The 22,607-nt window shown below is 41.7% G+C and overlaps 1 protein-coding gene across 2 annotated transcripts in view; it reads right to left on the minus strand.

The window, feature by feature from the left end:
- The window catches only part of LOC140729777 (deformed epidermal autoregulatory factor 1 homolog), an 88,784-nt gene that overhangs the window by 38,905 nt on the left and 27,272 nt on the right, over positions 1-22,607 (minus strand). For both annotated transcript variants that reach the window (XM_073049982.1, XM_073049983.1), the window contains exons 5-8: positions 16,212-16,351; positions 8,080-8,145; positions 4,729-4,855; positions 2,812-2,940 (exon numbers count right to left, since the gene is read on the minus strand). In XM_073049982.1, coding sequence (XP_072906083.1) covers positions 2,812-2,940; positions 4,729-4,855; positions 8,080-8,145; positions 16,212-16,351 — 462 coding nt within the window. The remainder of the gene's footprint in view (positions 1-2,811; positions 2,941-4,728; positions 4,856-8,079; positions 8,146-16,211; positions 16,352-22,607) is intronic.

Below are 22,607 nucleotides of genomic sequence, written 5' to 3' on the forward strand. Positions count from 1 at the left end.
TTTCACTCCACTCAGGCACTGTGTCCTCGATCCTTGGAACAGTATTCTGGTCAGGGACTGTGCGTCAGTTCAGTGTTCAATAGTCAACACACATTTGCATCGTCCCATTCTTCCTCACTCCCACTACGGGTGATGCATAGGGACTCGTGGACTCAGTGATGATCCCAGCTTCTACAGATACTGCCAAATGTCCTCCACTTCTGCAGATGCCAGTCGCCAAGACCTTTCTCTGAATGGGGTATCCTCTGTCACTCAGATGGTGAGGCAAGTAGTCTTGAAACAACCTACATCAAACTCGTCAGTAGAAAAATCATCTTCGGACTTCAACATCTTCTCTGTCAATCTCTTTTTCTAACCTCCAGCTACTGGGGAGTCACCAAAGTTGAATGACTTAGCTGTTAGCTTTCCCTTTCCAGATGATTTCTCGCCTGCTTTTCTCACAGGAAAACTAGACATTACAGTCAACAGGAAAAGATGTGCCATTGGCATTCCCTGCCTGAGGTGACCTCCCTCTCCAAGGTATTCCTGATAATCACCGTCATCCTGTTTATCTGTACAACTGACGGCCTCTGCAGTTCAGGCTTCACCAATACCCTAGCAGGTAAGCGTGATTCCTCTTCGTGGTCTTCTGAAGCATCCACTGGGAAGGCCTTGGTATCAGGCATTCCAGGAAACTTGGGGTTTCCCGTCACTCTGATTCAGGTCATTTGGGGTTTGACAAGACCTGTGGATTGGTCCAAGATCGGTTCTACTGACCCCAAATGAAGCCTGAGTTTGAAGGGTACTACAAGTCATGCATTCCACGTATACAAGGGCCGCTCCTTCATCCCATTTGCAGAGTACGGGACCACTGGTTTGGTGGGGAAGACATGCGACAGAAGACCTATCTTAAGTATGTGTCTGACATGAGGAGGGAATTGCAAAAGGCTTATGAACTAGCCAAGGTCTCTGCTACCAAGCAGAACCAAGGAAATAAGAGGAGAGTGGTGAGTGTGTGGAATGGACTGTCACACACTTAAAAGGATAAAGTGAGAAAGGCCCTGCCCCGATGAAAGCTACAATTATTACTAAGCAACGAAGTGGTTTTATTGTTGGGTTTTGGGGTTTTGAGTTATTGATCCTCCACATCAACTCGGCATGAATGGAGAGCGCACTCGATAGCGGTCTGTCATCGGAACGAACTCGGGAACTTCTGTTCCTGAGCCCGGCGTTGAAACATACGTTCTTAAGTGTTTTATATTCATAGAAAGGTAAAATATATACTATATACTAAGACAAACATTTGACTAACTGACGCTAAATAATACCGGATGTACCTGTTCTGACTTACTTAGTAAGAGAACTTCCAATTTTTTTTCGATCCCGATCCATGGTAACCCACGCACATCCTCCCGTATACATCTCTAGATTACTTATAATACCTAATACAATGTAAATGTTATGTAAAATAGTTGTTATACTGCATTGTTTAGGGAATAATGACAAGAAAGAAAAGTCTGTACATGCTCGAACAACGAGTGTTGGAAGAGCACTTCCGGGTTTTCGTGATCCGTAGTTGGTTGAATTCATGCATGCAGAACTCGCGGATAAGGAGGGCTGACTGTATTTACAAATGGATTGGAGCTTCTGACATCATAAAATTCCTTTGAAAACTGTGTTATTAATGATGGGTTAATCAATTTTGAAGTCATGAGGCCATGACTATTTTTGGTGGGGGGGAAAGTGTAACACCCTGGTAAAGATTTTGCTGCTAATGTTGGTATTTCATACAATGGGTTTTCTGTAGAAGTAGTGTGTTCTTCTGGCAGTGTTTGGGTTACTGTTAAAGATAAGGGATGCTTAGGAATGTGTGTGACATCCAATCAGAAGGGTGGAACTGACAGAAGACTCTAGAGAATGCTGGGGGTGGGGGAGCAGCATTTGTGAGGGACACTGGTGTGGGTCGAGGTCTTTTATGGTGGGAGATGGAGAGAGAAGGAGCTTGAGAGAACCAGGCATAGGATTTGATCCAGTGGGAACGTGTGATCAAATGGAACCCAAGAGAAGAATCTTTACTGGGGAGCAGTGAATAGGAGTTGGTGCAGTGAATACATCGAAAACAGCTTCTGAAAGATTTGAGCTCCACCTGTGCACATGTGACTGTTTAATTATAATGGGCCTTTTTGTTTTTTTCTTATTTTTCTTTAATAACTGTTTGGTTAAGTTAACATTCTTAAATATAATTTCTTTATAACTGTATGCAGTGTATAATCTGTTATTTCTTGCCGAGGGCCATTGCAGAGGACAGTAAATCACACAAACCCGGGTTTGGGAGGGCAAGACATCCCAACCTCACAGACTTGGCGGAACAAAAGTCATAGACACCCTAGATATAAGAAGCCTGAGAAAGGTGGTTTCCTTGCCACGGAGTCCAGTGGCTGTTAGCAAGAGGCTAACAAGCCGAATTCCCAGAGACACCTACTAAAAGGGTGTTTCATGAGTAACACATCCAAAATGCTGGAGGAAATCCACAGGTCAGGTAGCATCTATGAACAGGAATAAAGAGTCAGTGTCTCAGGCCAAGACCCTTCATCAAGAAAGGAAGGGAGCCGAAACCTGAAATGTTGACTGTTTATTCCATCTATAGATGATGCCTGACTTGGCGAGTTGCTCCAGCACTTTGTGAGTGTGAATACATGAGAGGCTACAGGTTACAGCTGTGCCTCAAACAGCTGAGTGGAAGATGGAGGCCTGGTGTGGGGTAAGGAAGTCAGGGTTCCATGCCTTTGCTCTCTGAGGCACATCTGTGTGAAACACGGCCGTGTGATTTACCTGTGCTACCGGTGAAGACATCTCCCTGTGTCGTACCATCTGATATAATGGCTGTAGCATCCGCTGTGGGTGTTCGCTCGAAGGCCAATGTTCCAGATGGAGTGATCTGATCAGCTGGAGTCATTGTAACTGAAATAAATCATCAATCAGTTTAAACCTTCACTGCAGACACTGCCATTCACGACTTTCATCATCACTTTCGGCTATCTTATTGATGCATCTATTTATCTATTTACTTCTTTTAAAATGATGTAAAAAGCTGAGAGGTCCAGATGAAGTGTCTTGGCCTGAAACATCAACTGTTTATTCCCCTCCATAGATACTGCCTGATCTGCTGAGTTCCTCCAGCATTTTGTGTATGTTGTTCAAGATTGATTTATTTATTTTTATTTGAAGGTACAGTGTAGAACAGCCATTCCATCCCAACGAGCTACACTGTCCAACAACCCACAGTATTTAATAGTATTTCACACCAGCCTAATCACAGGACAACTTACAATGACCAATAAAGCTACTAACTGGTACATATTTGGACTGCAGGAGGAAACCAGAGCACCAGGAGGTCATGGGGAGCATGTGCAATCTCCTTACAGACAGGTGCCAGAATTGAACTCCAAACTCCAGAACACCCCGAGCTGTAATAGCGTCATGCTAACCGTTACACTACTGTGGTGGGATTATCAAATCAAATGGCTGGTATAAACATCTCCCCTCTCTCTTCAGCATTTCTTCTTGGAAAAGGCATATCCTATCTATTGGCACACCTCAATAGCTCTTGAATATGCCTTTTGGTTTGGTAAAGGGTCAGCTGAAACAGAAGATGGCCCAGCACCAAGAGTGGAACAGCAAAGTGTTTACAGAGAGATTGTTTCGCAGTTAGACATTTGGGAAATAGGAAGATTAATGCAGCACTAATCAGGGTGTGAGATCAGGCCACTAACCAATTGGGAATTCACAGGGCTCAGTGACTGAGGGCCGATGTTAGAATGTGCAATGCCTGGAATGCACTGCCTAGGGTGATGTGTGCACAGCTTAGGAAAGGGTACAACACTCCTTTTTCAGCAGAGCCTGGAGGTGAGCTACAGGGAAGATGCACATCACAGGCCACACCATTGGAAAACAGCAGAGAGCACCGTAGTAAAACACTTTTCAATGTGTCCTGAGAAACAGTTTTTTTATATCTCTACAGAATATTTCACATCACTATCTATAACTTGAGCTCAATCCAAAACCACACACTATAGATAATTGGGAGTGGTTACCGTAGGACATCCTGCAGATAGTGCTACTTCACAAATTTCTACAGACCATGGAGAGCATTCTGAAGAGTCTGGAGAGGCCATTGCACAGGATCAGAAAAAGCTGCAGAGAATTCTAAACTCAACCAGTTCCATCATGAGCACTAGCTTTATGCCCCCTCCTCGCCTCCAGCATCCAAGACATCTTCAAAGAGCGATGCCTCAAAAAGGTGGCATCCATCATTAAGGACCCCGTCACCCAGGACATGCCCTCTTCTCATTGGTACCATCAGAGAAGAGGTACAGGAGCCTGAAGACACACATACACCAGCTTCTTCTCCTCCACCATCAGATTTCTGAATGTATAATGAATCCATGTACAATATTTTTTGCTCTCTTTTTGCATTACTTGTTTAATTAAAGGTTTTAAAATATATTTCTTATTGTAATTTTTAGTTTTTTATGATTACGTATTGCAATGTACTATTACCAAAAGACAACAAATTTCACGATCTATGCCAGTGATATTACACATGATTCTGATTCTCTTTGCAGGTGGTCACTCTGCATTGCACTGTAGTCAATGACAGACCGACAATTTGCTGTCTTTTCTTCATGAGTTAGTCAGACACACCCCACATTTACCACCTCACCCAATGAGTGACATGAATATACATACAGGCTGTCCCAGTTGCTGCAGGCAGTAAAGTGATGTTCTTGGAGGATTCCTTCTTAACTGGGTCAGTACTTGGTTCATTTTCCTTCTTGCGTCTTTTGTAAGGAACGAAGAGCCTGACCGGGCCAGTCTGTGAGCAAGGAACAAGAGTATTGCCACCAGTCACCTCTCTGGCATAAACCACACGTTCTTCATAGCACAGCAAATTCCACCCCTTCCACAAGCATTAACTGGTCATCATCATCATCGGGTGGACATGTGCACCATTGAGAAAGCTGCATCCATCAACAAAGAATCCCATCATCCTGGCCATGCTCACATCAGGAAGAAGGTACAGGAACTCACACCACCAGGTTCAGGAACAGTTGTTACCCCTCAGCCGTAAGACTCCTGAACCAGAGAAGATAACTTTACTTACCCCACACTGAACAAGACCATAAGACCATAACATATAGGAGCAGAAGTAGGCCATTCAGCCCATTGAGACTGCTCCACTATTCAATCATGGCTGATCCAATTCTTCCGGTCATCCCCACTCCCCTGCCTTCTCCCCATACCCTTTGATGCCTAGGCTAATCAAGAACCTACCTATCTCTGCCTTAAATACATCCAATGACTTGGCCTCCACAGCCGCTCGTGGCAACAAACTGTACAGATTTACCACCCTCTGACTAAAGTAATTTCTCTGCATCTTTGCTCTAAATGGACGTTCTTCAATCCTGAAATCGTGCCTTCTTGTCCTAGACTCCCCTACCATGGGAAATAACTTTGCGATATCTAATCTGTTCAGACCTTTTAACATTCGGAATGTTTCTATGAAATCCCCCCTCATGAACTGCAGGGAATACAGTCCAAGAGCTGCCAGACATCCCTCATATAGTAACCCTTTCATTTATGGAATCATTCTCGTAAATCTTCTCTGAACTCTCTCCAAAGTCAGTATATTCTTTCTAAAATAAGGAGCCCAAAACTGCACACAATACTCCAAGTGTGGTCTCACGAGTGCCTTATAGAGCCTCAACATCACATTCCTGCTCTAATATTCTATACCTCTAGAAATGAATGCCAACATGGCATTTGCCTTCTTCACAACTGACTCAACCTGGAGGTTAACCTTTAGGGTATCTTGCACAAAGACTCCCAAGTCCCTTTGCATCTCTGCATTTTGAATTCTCTCCCCATCTAAATAATAGTCTGCCCATTTATTTCTTCCACCAAAGTGCACGAACATACACTTTCCAACATTGTATTTCATTTGCTATTTCTTTTCCCATTCCCCTAAACTATCTAAGTCTCTCTGCGGGCTCTCTATTCCCTCAACACCACCTGCTTCTCCGCCTATCATTGTATCATCAGCAAATTTAGCCACAAATCCATTAATCCCATAGTTCAAATCATTGACATACATCGTAAAAAGCAGTAGTCCCAACACCGACCCCTGTGGAACTCCACTGGTAACAGCCAGGATAGGATCCCTTTATTCCCACTCTCTGCTTTGTTCCACCCATGCTAGTAACTTCCCTGTAATCCATGGGCACTTATCTTACTAAGCAGCCTCTTGTGTGGCATCTTGTCAAAGGCTTTCTGAAAATCCAAGTACACCACATCCACTGCATCTCCTTTGTCTACGCTGCTTGTAATTTCCTCAAAAAATTGCAGTAGGTTAGTCAGGCAGAATTTTCCTTTCAGGAAACCATGCTGGCTTTGGCCTATCTTGTCATGTGCCTCCAGGTATTCCATAATCTCATCCCTAACTATCGATTCCAACAACTTTCCAACCACTGATGTCAAGCTAGCAGGTCTATAGTTTCCTTTCTGCTGTCTCCCACCCTTCTTTAATAGAGGAGTAACATTTGCAATTTTCCAGTCATCCGGTATGATGTCAGAATCTACTGATTCTTAAAAGATCATTGTTAACGCCTCTGCAATCTCTCCAGCTACTTCCTTCAGAACCGGAGAGTGCATTCCATCAGGTCCAGGAGATTTATCCACCCTCAGACCATTAAGCTTCCTGAGCATCTTCTCAGTCGTAATTTTCACTGCACGTACTTCACTTCCCTGACACTCTTGAATGTCTGGTATACTGCAAATGTCTTCCACTGTGAAGACTGATGCAAAATAAGCATTCAGTTCCCCTGTCATCTCTGCGCCTCTCTTTACTATATCTCCAGCATCATTTTCTATTGGTCCTTTATCTACCCTGCAACTTTTACCCTTTATATATTTATAAAAGGTTTTAGTATTTTCTTTGATATTAGTCACCAGCTTCCCTTCACAATCCATCTTTTCCTTCCTAAAGACCTTCTTAGATTCTTTCTTCCAGTTTTTAAAAGCTTCCCAATCCTCTATCTTCCCACTAGCTTTGGCTTCCTTGTATGCCCTCCCTTTTGCTTTTTGTTTGGCTCTGATTTCACTTGCCAGCCACGGTAGTGTTCTTCCATTCGAAAATTTCTTATTTGGAATATATCTGTCTTGCACTTCCCTCATTTTTCACAGAAACTCCAGCCATTTCTGCTCTGTTGTCCTTCCTGCTAGTGTCCCTTTCTAGTCAACCTTGGCCAGTTCCCCTCTCATGCCATTGTAATTTCCTTTATTCCACTGAAATACCGACACATTGGAATTTAGCTTCTCCTTCTCAAATTTCAAAGTGAACTCGATCATATTGTGATCACTGTTCCCTAAGGGTTCCTTAATCTTAAGCTCTCTTATCACCTCCGGATCATTGCCCAACACCCAATCCAGCACAGCTGATCCCCTAGTGGGCTCAACAACAAGCTGTTCTAAAAAGCCATTTCTTAGACATTCTACACTTTCTCTCTCTTGAGGTCCTTGGACGTTCAGCTCCCATGACAGCCATCCTTTAGCCAAGTTTCAGAGATGACCACAATGTCATTATGCCAATCTGTAGCAGAATTTCAAGATCGTCCATTTTATTTCTATGCTGTGTGCATTCAAATATAACACTTTCAGTCCAGTATTTGTTACTTTCTGTTTCAACTGCACCATGCCTCTATTGCCCTGTAACTCATCCCACTGGCTGTGATTATGCCTCATCTCCTGCCTGTCCTCTCTATCATCTCTGTTGCACACTATCATTGATTTATTTCTGTTTTCCCCTTCCTCAGCCCCATCACTCCGGTTCCCTTCCCCCTTGCCATATATATTTTATGTTTTGCACTGTAGTGCTGCCCCAAAACAACAAATTTCACGACATATGTCAGTGATAATAAACCTGATTCTGGTTCTATACACTTTTGAGTCTCACTGGGAAGCATCTACTCAGACTGACTGGGTGGGAACTGTGGAGAGGAGTGCCAGGATGTCCAGTGAGGGAACACCCCCTACCCCACTTACCAGAGACATATCGTCACAGCAGGCAGCACAGGTGCAAGAGGCTGCATGGGGATTTAGGATGCCATCCTGGAAAACAGAAGCAGAGAAATCACAGAATTACAGTTGGTTCTGAGCCCAGCAGAGAGCACCTGGCTACCCGTCACATCACTGAATGGAATATCTAACTCGTCACACAAAGAGTGCTGGGAATCCTCAGCAGGTCAGGAAGCAGCTGTGAAGTGGGTTCATATTTTAGGTCAATGACCTTCTCAGTATTTCACTATGAGGTCACATAAGATTAGATTATTTATTACATGTACAACAAAATGTATCATTTGCATCAAATCAAATCAGGGGGATTGTGCTGGACAGCCCACAAATGTCACCACACTTCTGAGCACACATTGTACGCCCACAACTCATCAACCCTGAATGTACGCCTTTAGAGTATGGGTGGAAAGTGGAGTATCTGGGGGAAACTTACTGACAGTGGTGGGAATTGAACCCAAATCTTACAGCAGGCACTGTAAAAGTGTTATGTGAACTGTTAGGCTATCATGCTGCCCCATCATGAACATGAGATGTTGTTCACACCAGGTCCACTATCCAATCATCTTTTCCCAAACTTTACCCTTCTTTGTCAATTTATGAAGCTTCTTGTAACAAACTTTACTCTTCTTTGTCAACCTATAAAACTCTTTGTAACAAACTTTGACCAAACTATATTACTCTTGCTTTTCTGCCTTGATATTGTATTTTGTTAAAACTCTGGTTAAACACTCTCAGAATTTTCCAATGTGAAACAAACATCGGTAAATTTGTTTATTGTTGTTCAATGTATGAAAATACAGTGAAAAACATCTTGTATATTGTTCATACACCTTTTTTTAAATTAATTATTTATTTTATTTAGAGATACAGCACAGAACAGGCCCTTCAGGCCCAACAAGGCACACCGCCCAGCGACAAACCGATTTAACTCCTAGCCTAATCATGGGACAATTTATAATGACAATTAACCTACTAACCAGTACATTTTCCTCTGCAGGAGGAAATCCACGCACACGCAGGAAAAAAGTACAAACTTACTTAAAGAAGATGCCGGATTTGAACACTGAGCATCTGAGTTGCTACGCTACCATGGCTCCCAATGACCTTTCATTGAGGTACAGTCATAGAAAACTACAGCACAGAAACATAGAAACATAGAAAACCTACAGCACAATTACAGGCCCTTTGGCCCACAAAGCTGTGCCAAACATGTCCTTACCTTAGAAATTACCTAGGATTACCCATAGCCCTCTATTTTTCTGAGCTCCATGTACCTATCCAGGAGTCCCTTAAAAGACCCTATTGTATCCGCCTCCACCACCATCACTGGCAGTCTATTCCACGCACTCACCACTCTCTGCATAAAAAAATTACCCCTGATGTCTCCTCTGTACCTACTAGAAACAGAACCTTCAGCCCATCTAGTCCATTCCAAAACCATTTAATCTGTCTACGCCCATCAACTTACATAGGACCATAACCCTACCATCCATATACATATCCAAACCTCTCTTAAACATTGGAATGCAGCTTGCATGCACTTGTTCATTCCACACTCTCACAACCCTCAGAGTGAAGAAGTTTCTCCTCATGTTCCCTTAAACTTTTCACCTCTCACCCATGGTTGTAGCCCCACCCAACCTCAGTGGAAAAAGCCTGCTTGCATTTACCCTACCAATACCCCTCAGATTTTATATAGCTTCATCAAATCCCCTCTCAATCTTCTACGTCCTAAGGAATAAAGTCCTAACCTATTCAAACTTTCCTTACAACTCAGGTCAATCCCAGCAACATCCTTGTAAATTGTCTCTGTACGCTTTCGAGCCCAGCTGTAGGTAGGTGACCAGAACTGCACATAATACTCCAAATTAGGCCTCATCAATAAGACCATAAGACATAGGAGCAGAATTAGGCCATTCAGCACATCAAGTCTGCTCCACCATTCCATCATGGCTGACCCTGGATCCCACTCAACCCCATACACCTGCCTTCTCGCCATATCCTTTGATGCCCTGACTGATCAGGAAACTCTCAACTTTTGCCTTAAATATACCCATGGACTTGACCTCCACTGCAGTCTGTGGCAGTGCATTCCACAGATCATCCTCATGAAACTCATCTGGACTCTCTCCAATAACAATACATCCTTCCTGAAAAATGGGGCCCAAAACTGTTGACAATATTCCAAGTGCAGCCTGACTAGTGTCTTATAAAGGCTCAGCATTATCTCCTTGCTTTTATATTCCAATCCCCTTGAAATAAATGCCAACATTGTATTTGGCTTCTTTACCACAGACTCAACCTGTGAATTAACCTTCAGGGAATCTTGCACGAGGACTCCCAAGTCCCTCTGCATGAATTATGGAGATGTATACCCAGACCCCTTTATTCTACCACATTCCTTAGTGCCCTACTGTTCACTATGTAAGACCTACCCTGGTTGGTCCCACCAAAGCATAACACCTCGCAACTGTCTGCATTAAATCCCATCTGCCATTTTACAGCCCATTTTCCAGCTGATCCAGATCCCTCTGCAAATCATGATCGCCTTCCTTGCTGCACATGACACCTCCAATCTTGGAGTCATCTGCAAATTTGCTGATCCAGTTAACCACATTATCATCTAGATCACTGATATAGATGACAAACAACAATGGGCCCAGCACAGATTCCTGCAGCACACCACTAGTCACAGGCCTGCAGTCAAAGAGGCAACCTTTTACTACCACTCTCTGGCTTCTCCCACAAAGCCAATGTCTAATCCAATTTACTAACTCATCTTAAATGCCAAGCAACTGAACCTTCTTATCAACCTTCCATGCGGGATCTTGTCAAATGCCTTGCTAAACACCAGGTAGACAACATCCACTGCCTTGCCTTCATCCACTTTCCTGGTAAATTCCTTGAAAATGTCATAAGATTTGTTGGACATGATCTACCATGCATGAAGCCACACTGACTATCCTTAAACAGTCTGTGTCTACCCAAATACCGGTCCCTGCCCTATCTCTAAGGATGTTTTAAATATCTCTGCTAGGGCCCAGACAATTTCTGCACTTGCCTCCTGTAGGGTCCGAGAGAACACCTTGTCAGGCCCTGGGGATTTATCTACCCTGATTTGCCTCAGGACAGCAAACACTTCCTCCTCTGTAATAAGACCATAAGATATAGGAGCAGAATTAAGCCACTTGGCCCATCGAGTCTGCTCCAATATTTCATCATGGCTGATCCAATTTTCCTCTCAGCTCCAATCTCCTGCCTTCTCCCCATATCCCTTCATGCCCTGACCAATCAAGAATCTATCAACCTCTGCCTTAAATATACATGACTTGATATCCCCAGCTGCCTGTGGCAAAAAATTCCACAGATTCACTACTCTCTGGCTAAAGAAATTCCTCCTCATCTCTGTTCTGAAAGGACACCCACTTTTCTGAAGCTGTGAACCCTGGTCTTAGACTCTCCCACCATTGGAAGCATCCTCTGCACATCCACTCTATCAAGGCGCTTCCCCATTCGATAGGTTTCAATGAGGTCACCCCTCATTCTTCTGAATTCTAGTAAATACGGGCCCAGAGCCATCAAACGCTCTTCAAAGAATTCCAACAAATTTGTCAGGTAAGATTGCCAACTATGGCCTATTTTATCATGTGCCTCCAAGTAGTACCTCGAGACCTCATCCTTAACAAATCAACCCCAACATCTTCCCAACCACTGAGATCAGACTAACTGGCCTACAGTTTCCTTTCCCCTGCTTCTCTCCCTTCTTGAAGAGTGGAATTACATTTGCAACTTTCCAGTCTTCTGGAACCATTTTAGATTGTAGTGATTCTTGAAAGATCATTATTAATGCCTCCACAGTCTCTTCAGCCACCTCTTTCAGAACTCTAGGGTGTACACCATCTGGTCCAGGTGACTTATCTACCTTCAGATTTTTCAATTTCCCAAGAAGCTTCTCTCTAGTCATGGTAACTTCACACACTTCATGCCCCCTGAACCCTGGAACCTCCACCATACTGCTAGTGTCTTCCACAGTGAAGACTGATGCAAAGTACATTTTCAGTTCATCTGCCATTTCGTTGTTCCCTATTACTGCCTCTCCAGCATTGTTTTCCAGTGGTCCAATATCCACTTTCACCTCTCTTTTACACTTTATGTATCTGAAGAAACTTTTAGTACAGTAACTTCATTAATATTTTTGGCTAGTTTACTTTTGTATTCCAACTTTACCTTCTTAATGACTTCTTAGTTGCCATGGTTGCATCATCTTTCCTTTAGAATACTTCTTCCTCTTTAGGATGTGTATATCTTGTGTCTTCCAAATTGCTTCCAAAAATTGTCATCCCTGTCAGTGTACTTTTTCAATCAATTCTGGACTCCTTTCTCATGCCTCTGAAATTCCCTTTTCTCCACTGTAATACTGATACACCTGACTTTAGTTTCTCCTCAGATTTCAGGGTGAATTTGATCATATTATAATTACTTTCCCCTAAGAGTTCTTCTACCATATGCTCTCTAATCATTTCTGGTTCATTGCACACATCCAATCTTAGTGGGCTCAACCACAAGCTACTATAAAAGCCCTCTAGCAGACACTCTAGAAATTCCCCCTCCTGGAATCCAGCACCAACCTGATTTTCCCAATCTACCTGCATATTGAGATCCCCCATGACTGTTATAGCATTACCCTTTTGGCATGCATTTTCTAACTCCCTCTTTAATTTGTAGACCACATCTTTACTACAGTTTAGGGGTCTGTATTCAACTCCCATCATGGTCTTTTTGCCTTTGCAGTTCCTTAGTTCGATCCACAACGATTCAACACCCTACGTCACCTCTTTCCAATGACATGATTTCATTTATAACCAACAGAGCAACGCCACCCCCTCTGTCTTCCTGCCTATCCTTTTGATACAATGTGTATCCTTGGACATTAAGCTCCAAGCTATAATCTTTCAACCATGATTCAGTGATGCCTACAACATCATACCTGTAAACCTGCAATTACGCTACATATTCATGTACCTTATTTCATATATTACAAGCATACAAATACAACACTTTCAGTCCTGTATTCACCCTTTTCAATTTTGTATGCCACTTACGTTGCAACTCATCCTATTGACTGGAATTTTGCCCTATCAACAGTCTCTCCTCACTGCACGTTGCCTCTGTTTGTAAACTAGCTAACTCATCTTCAGCACTACTTCTTGCATTGAAATATAGGCAGCTCAAAACACTAGTCACACCATGCTCAACCTTTGATTCCTAATTTCGTCTGAGGCACAAAATCCAGCCTGTCATTCCACTGATTGAACACTGGAGGGCAGCACCAACAGGAAAAGCCAACCCCCAACTGAGCAGTGATGCAACACTGCACCACCTATAAGGTTTCCCCTCCGGAAATGCAGCAGCAAGCTAGCCCACAACTTAAAGCCTATTCCTCGCTACAACCTATGCAGCTTTCCCACTGTCTGTCGTGCTGCCAAACAATGAAACAAGCCTACAGTATCTTACATTATCAACGTCCAACAGGGTCTTGTGAGCGCAACAGAAACGTCCAAGACAATCATGGCCTTTGCATACCAACTCTGATGCCTTCAAGTAGCAGGTAGCAACATGGTCTGCACACAGACCAACTGCTCCAAACCCAGTCCAACTCCTGCACCATACCACCTGGTTCCATCAAAATGCCAGCAGACTCCCCCAACATCCCAACCGGCTTCTTGGACACCCCAGCCAGATCCACTGACACCCAGACTAACTACTCCAATCAATGAGCAGCTCACTGATGGGGTAGAAATGCAGTATCCAAAATCTTGGAGTCCAGCATTTTTTTGCAATCATAAAAAAGATATTTAACAAAGGAAAATACATATTTGCCCTGTTATGCATTCACAGGGAATCCAGTCAATTTTAGCTGACCTAACTGCCAGGTCAGCTTTGACCAGCTTCCATATAGGTTTGCGGATGGTATTAACCCGCTATTTCTTCAGGATCCTGGAGATCCTTCCAGAAACTGTGGAAAGATAGGGAAGATAGGCGGTAGTGCCTTCAACCCAGATAAGTGTGAAGTGGTTCATTTTGGTAAGTCAAATATAATGGCAGAATATAGCATTAATGGTAAGACTCTTGGCAGTGTGGAGAATCAGAGGGATCTTGGGGTCTGAGTCCACAGGACACTCAAAGCTGCTGCGCAGGTTGACTCTGTGGTTAAGAAGGCATATGGTGTATTGGCCTTCATCAATCATAGGATTGAGTTTAGGATCTGAGAGGTAATGTTACAGCAATATAGGACCCTGGTCAGACCCCACTTGGAGTACTGTGCTCAGTTCTGATCGCCTCACTACAGGAAGGATGCAGAGCCAACAACCTGTCTCTGAATGTGAACAAAACAAAAGAGGTGGTTGTTGACTTCAGGAGGGCTCGGAGTGACCACTCTCTGCTAAACATAGATGGCTTCTTGGTAGAGATTGTTAAGAGCACCAAATTTTTTGGTGTTCACCTGGTGGAGAATCTCACCTGGTCCCTCAACACCAGCTCCATAGTAAAGAAAGCCCAGCAGCATCTCTATTTTCTGTGAAGGCTGAGGAAAGTCCATCTCCCACCGCCCCCCATCCTCATCACATTCTACAGGGGTTGTATTGAGAACATCCTGAGCAGCTGCATCACTGCCTGGTTTGGAAATTGCACCATCTCAGGTCGCAAGACCCTGCAGCGGATAGTGAGGTCAGCTGAGAAGATCATCAGGGTCTCTCCTCCCGCCATTCCAAACATTTATACTACACATTGCATCCGCAAAGCAAACAGCATTATGAAGGACCCCACACACCCCTCATACAAACTCTTCTCCCTCCTGCCATCTGGGAAAAGGCACCGAAGCATTCACGCTCTCACAACCTGACAGTTTCTTCCCCCGAGCCATCAGATTCCTCAATACCCAGAGCCTGGACTGACACCAATTTACTGCCCTCTATTGTGCCTTTTGTCTTGTTTATTATTTATTGTAATGCCTGCACTGTTTTGTGCACTTTATTCAGTCCTGGGTAGGTCTGTAGTCTAGTGTCGTTTTTTTTTTCTGTGTTGTTTTTACGTAGTTCAGTGTAGTTTTTGTACTGTTTCATGTAGCATCATGGTCCTGAAAAATGTCTCGTTTTTACTGTGTACTGTACCAGCAGTTATGGTTGAAATGATAATAAAAAGTGACTTGACTTGAAACCATGGAAAGGGTACAGAGGAGATTTACAAGGATGTTGCCTGGATTGGAGAGCATGCCTGATGAGAATATGTTGAGTGAACTTGGCCTTTTCTCCTTGGAGCATCGGAGGATGAGAGGTGACCTGATAAAGGCGTATAAGATGATGAGAGGCATTGATCATGTGGATAGTCAGAGGCCTTTTCCCAGGGCTGAAATGGCTAACACGAGAGGGCACAGTTTTAAGGTGCTTGGAAGTAGGTGCAGAGATGTCAGCAGTACGTTTTTTACTCAGAAAGTGGTGAGTGCTTGGAATGGGCTGCCGGCAATGGTGGTGGAGGCGGATATGATAGGGTCTTTTAAGGGACTCCTGGATAGGTACATAGAGCTTAGAAAAATAGAGGGCTTTGGTAACCCTAGGTAATTTCTAAGGTAGGGGCATGTTTGGCACAGCTTTGTGGGCCGAAGGGCCTGTATTGTGCTGTAGGTTTTCGATGTTTGTATCCTTGGACATTGAGCTCCCAGCTATAATTTTTCAGAATGGTGTTGAGAAGGATAATAAATCAGCCATGATGGAATTGCAGAGCAGACTCCATCGGTCGTATGGCTTAATTCTGCTCCAATGTCTTATATTATATTGCAGCGGTATTACAGGCCAGATGGCCTCAAACTCTGCTCTAAGATTCTTTGCTTCCATGGAAAAACATTCTAAACAAGCCACCCTGTTGTCATTCTGAAGCTGTGTGTCTGAACCTCTCAACTCTTACATTATGTTTGTACATTCTTCACTCCTCTGAAGGGTTAGGAAAAGGGAGAATAATCTGAAATGTTATGATCTCCCCAAGTTGTTTATTTAGACAGAAGAAAAATGCACATGGTAGTTGATCTGTCAATGATGACTGCCTCTTACCTGTATCAGGCACTGCAGGGAGCGACCAGCATATCGGATGCTCCTTTTCCAGTCTTTGCTGCTAGCGCGACCCGACAACCCTTCAAACTCAGTGGGAGTGAACCAGTTCTCTCCATGTTTAATGCAACGCCCACGGCCTCCTAAAAATAAGTCTGCAGATCACTCATGTTTCCTTCTAACTCCATGCATGTGTCATACAAGAATCATGCATAAGACATAAATTTATTCAGTAGCAGCAACACTCCTTTATATTGAACCAAACTGATTAACACTCTCTGACCTCAAGGATGAAACGCTTAATTCAGCTATGTACCTTTAACACAATAAAAAGTTCTATGATAGGAGTACATTGTTGGATTAGACTGTTTAATTGTTATCTTAACAACTAATTGCCTGTTATTTATATACGTACATGTAACTATTACGTATATTTCCTAGTAGTCACAATGTATACATACAGCTGTTCAAACAAAATACTGGAGAAACTCAGCAGGCCATGCAGCATCTATGGAAAAGAGCAAACAGTCAAAGGGTGTCAGCCTGAAATGTTGACTGTTACTCTTTTCCATAGGTATTGCCTGGCCTGCTGAGTTCCTCCAGAATTTTGTGTGTGTTGCTTGGATTTCCAGCACCTGCAGATTTTCTCTTGTTTGTGATGCAGTTCTTCAGTGTGTCCCCTAATGGTCTCAGTGTGTATATGTAACTGCTTAGTATGTTTCCCAGTGGTCACAGTGTGTATATGCAATTAAATCACAAGCAAGAGAAAATCTGCAGATACTGGAAATCCAAGCAATATACACAAAATGCTGGAGGAACTCTGCAGGCCAGGTAGCATCTATGGAAAAGAGTGCAGTCGCCATTTCAGGCCAAGACCCTTTGGCAGGCCTGGAGAAAAAAAGATGAGAAGCAGATTTCAAAGATGGGGAGCTGAAACCAGGAGGGTGAGGGAGGAAGTTAATAGCTAGAAAGTTGATTGGTGAAAGAGATACAGGGCTGGAGAGGAGGGATAGAAGACCATAGAAGAAAGAAAAGGGGAAGAACACCTGAGGGAGGCAATGAGCGAGCAAGGAGATAAGGTGAGAGGGGAAAAAGGGGATAGAATCTGGTGAAGGAGAGGACAGGGGGCCGTTACTAGAAATTGAAGAAATCAATAACATCGGTAGCAGAGCGAAGGGTGCTGAGTAGGCTACGGTCAATTATGGAAAACCCTGAACATCCTCTACATAGCACCATCCAGAGACAGAGAAGCAGTTTCAGCGACAGGTTACTATCGATGCAATGCTCCTCAGACAGGATGAAGAGGTCAATACTCCCCAATGCCATTAGGCTTTACAATTCAACCGCCAGGACTTAAGAACTTTTTAAAAGCTATTATTAATGCTTTTTGAGATAGTGATTTAGATGCATATCATATTTTTTACTGAGTTAAGTATTGTATGTAATTAGTTTTGCTACAACAAGTGTATGGGACATTGGAAAAAAAAAAGTTGAATTTCCCCATGGGGATGAATAAAGTATCTATCTATCTATCTATCTAGAGATTCCTTCAACAATGGAGCTTGAAATTGAGAGGGCACATCGTGTGCTCGCCCTGCGGCCTACTGGAGACAGAGAAGATAAGCCACGCTCAATAGTAATTAGATTCCTTCGATACAATACCAAGGCGGAGATTCTACGAAGGGCCTGGGGTAAGAAGAGGGTGTTTTTGAACGATAAATTAATATATTTCGATCAAGATTACCCTCCGGCAGTCCTGCAGAAATGTAAACAATACTCTGAAGTAAAGTGAGTATTAAAGCAAGGAAGGATTAGATTCCAAACTCCGTACCCTGCTAAACTGCGAATGTTTTATGATGATGGGATGCAACTATATCAGATACTGAAAGAGGCGACTACAGGCATGAAGGCCAGAGGGTTGCCCGTCAGTGGGATCAAACCGAGGGAAAGCCTGGCTGAGCAGTTATCCCACTCTGCTTGGGAAATAATGAGAGAATCGAGAAAGCAGGGGACGGGAGGAGGGCGAGAGAAATATATCAGGAAGAGACTGTGAGTTTTCTGAAGACAGCCCTCACCCCCTCCGAAAGAGCCATAAGGTTTGGCTAACTTTAAAAATGTTGATAAGCTAAACGGAAGCAAAAATAGACGCTGCTATACCCATTTTGAGAAATACTTATTATAAAGTGGATTTTATATTACTCAATTATTCTTTTTTATTCATTCATTCATTCACTCCTTTTTCCCCACCTAAATGAGAATATATATATGGGAGGAATACACAGGGAAATCTTTTCTGTGTAACGGATATAGATTTGTTTACTTACTTTTATGGGTACTGCAATGGGGGCCCTCAACTCACAGGTAGGAGGGGTTATTCCCCACAGCTAGACATTCCCTCTAGCTCAACCCAGGGTCATCTACTAGAGACTTCAGCCTTGGAATCATGCCTTCATTGCCTTTTATTTTATTATTCACATTTCTCGGTTCTTATTTGTTCAGGGAGTAGACCGATTAAGTTTTATTCTGCTAATTTCAATGATATATTGACAGATAAATACACATGACTAAGGACAAAGTAAAATTAATTTCTTTTAATGTCAATGGGCTGTTAAATCCAATCAAACATAGCAGAATTCTATCTAAAATGAAAAAAGAACAAGCCCATGTAGTATATTTACAGGAAACTCATTTAAGTGATAATGAGCATGGAAAACTGAAGAGAATGGGCTTCACTAATTTGTTTTTCTCCTCATATAAATCAGGACATAGGAGAGGAGTTGCTATTCTTATCTCAAGTAAGCTAAATTTTGAAAAAGTATTTGAAATGGGAGACAAGGAGGGCAGATATATTCTGGTAAGGGGGAATATAGATGGAAATTCAGTTACTCTATTGAATATATATGCACTCCCAGGAAGTGATATTAGTTTCTTTCATAAAATTACTAATATTACGGTAATGGAAACAGAAGGTCTCCTGATATGTGGGGGAATCTTAACTTTACAATTACAACCAAAGTTAGACTCTTTCAATAGAAAAACCTATGAAACAAAATCCTTACATAAGAAAGTTAATACACTTTTTGAGGATATTGGTCTAATTGATATATGGAGGGTCCTTTTCCCCAACAGAAGGGATTACACTGATTATTCTACCTCCCATTCTGTATATACAAGAATAGACTATTTCATAACATTTGGAAAAGATAAAGACAAAATAAACACCTGTGGAATTGGGACAATAGATGTAAGTGACCATGCACCTATATATTTATCTGTTGATTTTGACCTACAACCAAAGAATACTATTTGGAAACTAAATTCAAGTCTACGCAATGATCCCTAGTTTAAGGAACAAATTAAAAAAGAAATTGGTCTTTACTTAGAATTCAATGATAACGGAGAGCTTTCACCTCCCATTCTATGGGATACTCTGAAGGCTGTTTGAAGAGGGAAAATTATAGCGATATCTTCATATAAGAAAAATATAAGGAATAAAACATTAGAGGAATTACAAAATAAAAACTAGAAAAAAACAGAAATTGAATTTGGCACAGGATACATTAGAGGAAATTTTTAAAAAAGAATGAAATTAATAGTTTGGCTACGCAAGAAATCAGGAAAAATTTAATGTTTCTGAAACAGACACATTATGAAAGTGGATCTAAGTCTATGAAAATACTGGCAAGGAAACTGAAAAAAAGATAGCAGAAAATACAATTCATAGAATTAGGGATCCAAGAACAAAAATGATTTTAAAAAATAAGCTAAGTGAAATTCAAGAAGCTTTTGAAGTGTTTTACAAAACTCTATATTCCAAAGTTCCAGGGGGATGCATAACCCAAATTGACACCTTTCTGAATTCTCTAGTTACCCATTTTAAGCAAAGAACAAAATAGAACGATGACTGCTGACATAACTGAAGTTGAACTAAAAGCTGTAATTAGTAGGCTTAATTTAAGCAAGTCACCAGGATCAGATGGGTATATGGCAGAGTGGTACAAAGAATTTAAAAATGAGTTAATTCCTGTCTTACTCCCCACACTGGTCTCTAAAAAAGGCACAAATGCCACCCAGCTGGAAGGAAGCGATAATCTCAGAAGGCAAGGATAAAATGGAATGTGGGTCATTTAGACCAATATCTGCTCTTAATGTAGATGATAGATTATTTACCTTCATCATGGCCAAATGATTAAAAGAGTTTCTACCCATACTGATACATAACGATCAGACAGGTTTTATACAACAATGCCAAACACAAGACAGTACAGGTGTCCCCCGCTTTACGAATGTTCGCTTTATGCTACTTCACTTTTACAAAAGACCTACATTAGTAACCTGTTTTCGCATTACAAAGAGGATTTTCGCTTTTACGAAAATTTTTCCCAAATAAATTAATGGTTCTTCACTTTACGCCATTTCGGCTTAAGAAAGGTTTCATAGTAACGCTCTACCTTTGTAAAATGGGGGACACCTGCATACGAAGGAGACTTCACATTGTGGATCATATACAAAAAAATAAATTTGAAGTAATAGTAATAGTGGACGCTGAAAAGGCAATTGATTCGGTTAATTGGAATTTTCTTTTCAGAGTTTTACATAGATTTGGTTTCCAAAATACAATTAATAAAACTATACAGGCACTATATGACAACCCTACTGCTACGATTAAAATCAATGAATATTTATCAAATAGTTTTACCCTAGAAAGGGGCACGAGACAAGGTTGTGCATGGTCACTGCTACTCTTCGCATTATATCTGGAACCATTAGCTCAATACATCAGACAAAATGAAGATATCAGGGGAATTACTATTAAAGGACAGAGAGTAAATTGGCCTGTTACGCGGATGACATTTTGATCTATCTAGGGCAACCAACATACTCTTTACCTAAATTGATGCAGTCCTTTGAACAATATGATCAATTATCAGGATACAAGATCAACATAAATAAAACCTAATTCATATAACTATAGCCCACCAAGAGAAATTGAAAGTAGATATCCCTGGGCATGGCAGAGTCTTTCAAATATTTGGGCATCATTATGCCAAAAGATCTGGCAAAATTATCAGAATGTAATTATCAGCCTATATATATATAAAAATTAAGGAAGATATAACAAGATGGAACCTAATTCCTTTTATTAGTCTCAGTTCAAGGATTAAATATATTAAAATGAATATACTGCCCAGACTATCATATCTCTTTCAGACCCTACCAATAGAGATTAATCAAAACCAATTCAATGAATGGAACAAAATGTTATCAAGATATATTTGGCAAGGTAAACGGCCTAGAGTTCATCTCAAAACTTTGCAATTAGCCAAGGAAAAGAGGGGATGGGGCCTACCTTCTCTTAGAGATTATTATTTTGCAGCACAGTTGAGAGCTGTGATATGTTGGTGCAACCCATCATATGACACTCAATGGAAAACATTGAGGAGGGGATACTTCCCATCCCCATACAGGCAATTTTGGCTGATAACAACCTACAAAGGTACATATAAATACTATTGATAACCCATGGGTGAAATGGACTCTTAAAATATGGAAAACTATTATAAAAGAATTTAAACTAGAGGGAGATATTGCAATTCTTAAATGGTGTGCATATGACTCGGATTTTACAGCGAATAAACTGGATGCTAGATTTAAGGACTGGACATCTAAAGGAATAACAGTTCTTTGCAATATAATGAAAGAAGGAACACTGTTCAGTTTTGAAATGCTTAAAGAGCGACACTTATTAGAAAAACAAGACTTTTATCAGCATTTACAGATGCGACAATATATTAATAGGACGGTTAAAAATGTAACCAAGGCAAGAACGTGTTTGATAGAGCTATTTAGAAAAGCATATAATTCAGATAACGGTAGTAGAATCATTTCAAGCGTGTATAAGGGTTTGTCAAATCTTAAAACACATTCGACTTCACACATTAAAACAAAATGGGAGAAGGAAGGAGGGATAATTATATCTCAGGAAGAATGGACAATAATATGGGGTATCAATGGAAGTGTACCAGTTCACAGAAATGGAGGGAGTTCAGATGGAAAAACTTGATAAGGTATTTTCTTACACCCTCTCAGAAATCCCGTTATGATAGTAACCTCCCTATTTGCTGGAGAAATTGTGGAAATCAAAATGCAAACCATTATCATATTTTCTGGGAATGCCCCGTTATCAAAGACTATTGGAGTGGGATACACAATGCCCTACAAAACATCTTTAAATGTGAAATACCCTTAGAAAGTAAGACCATGTATTTTGGGTATATACCTCAAGAATGGTTGAAATGAGATAAATATTTAATGAATATACTGCTGGTGGCTGGTAAAAAGACTGTTACTAGGAAATGGTTATCACAGGAGAGCCCAACCTTAAGTGCATGGATGGAA

Source organism: Hemitrygon akajei, chromosome 6 (assembly GCF_048418815.1).
Source record: "Hemitrygon akajei chromosome 6, sHemAka1.3, whole genome shotgun sequence".
Lineage (NCBI taxonomy): Eukaryota > Metazoa > Chordata > Chondrichthyes > Myliobatiformes > Dasyatidae > Hemitrygon > Hemitrygon akajei.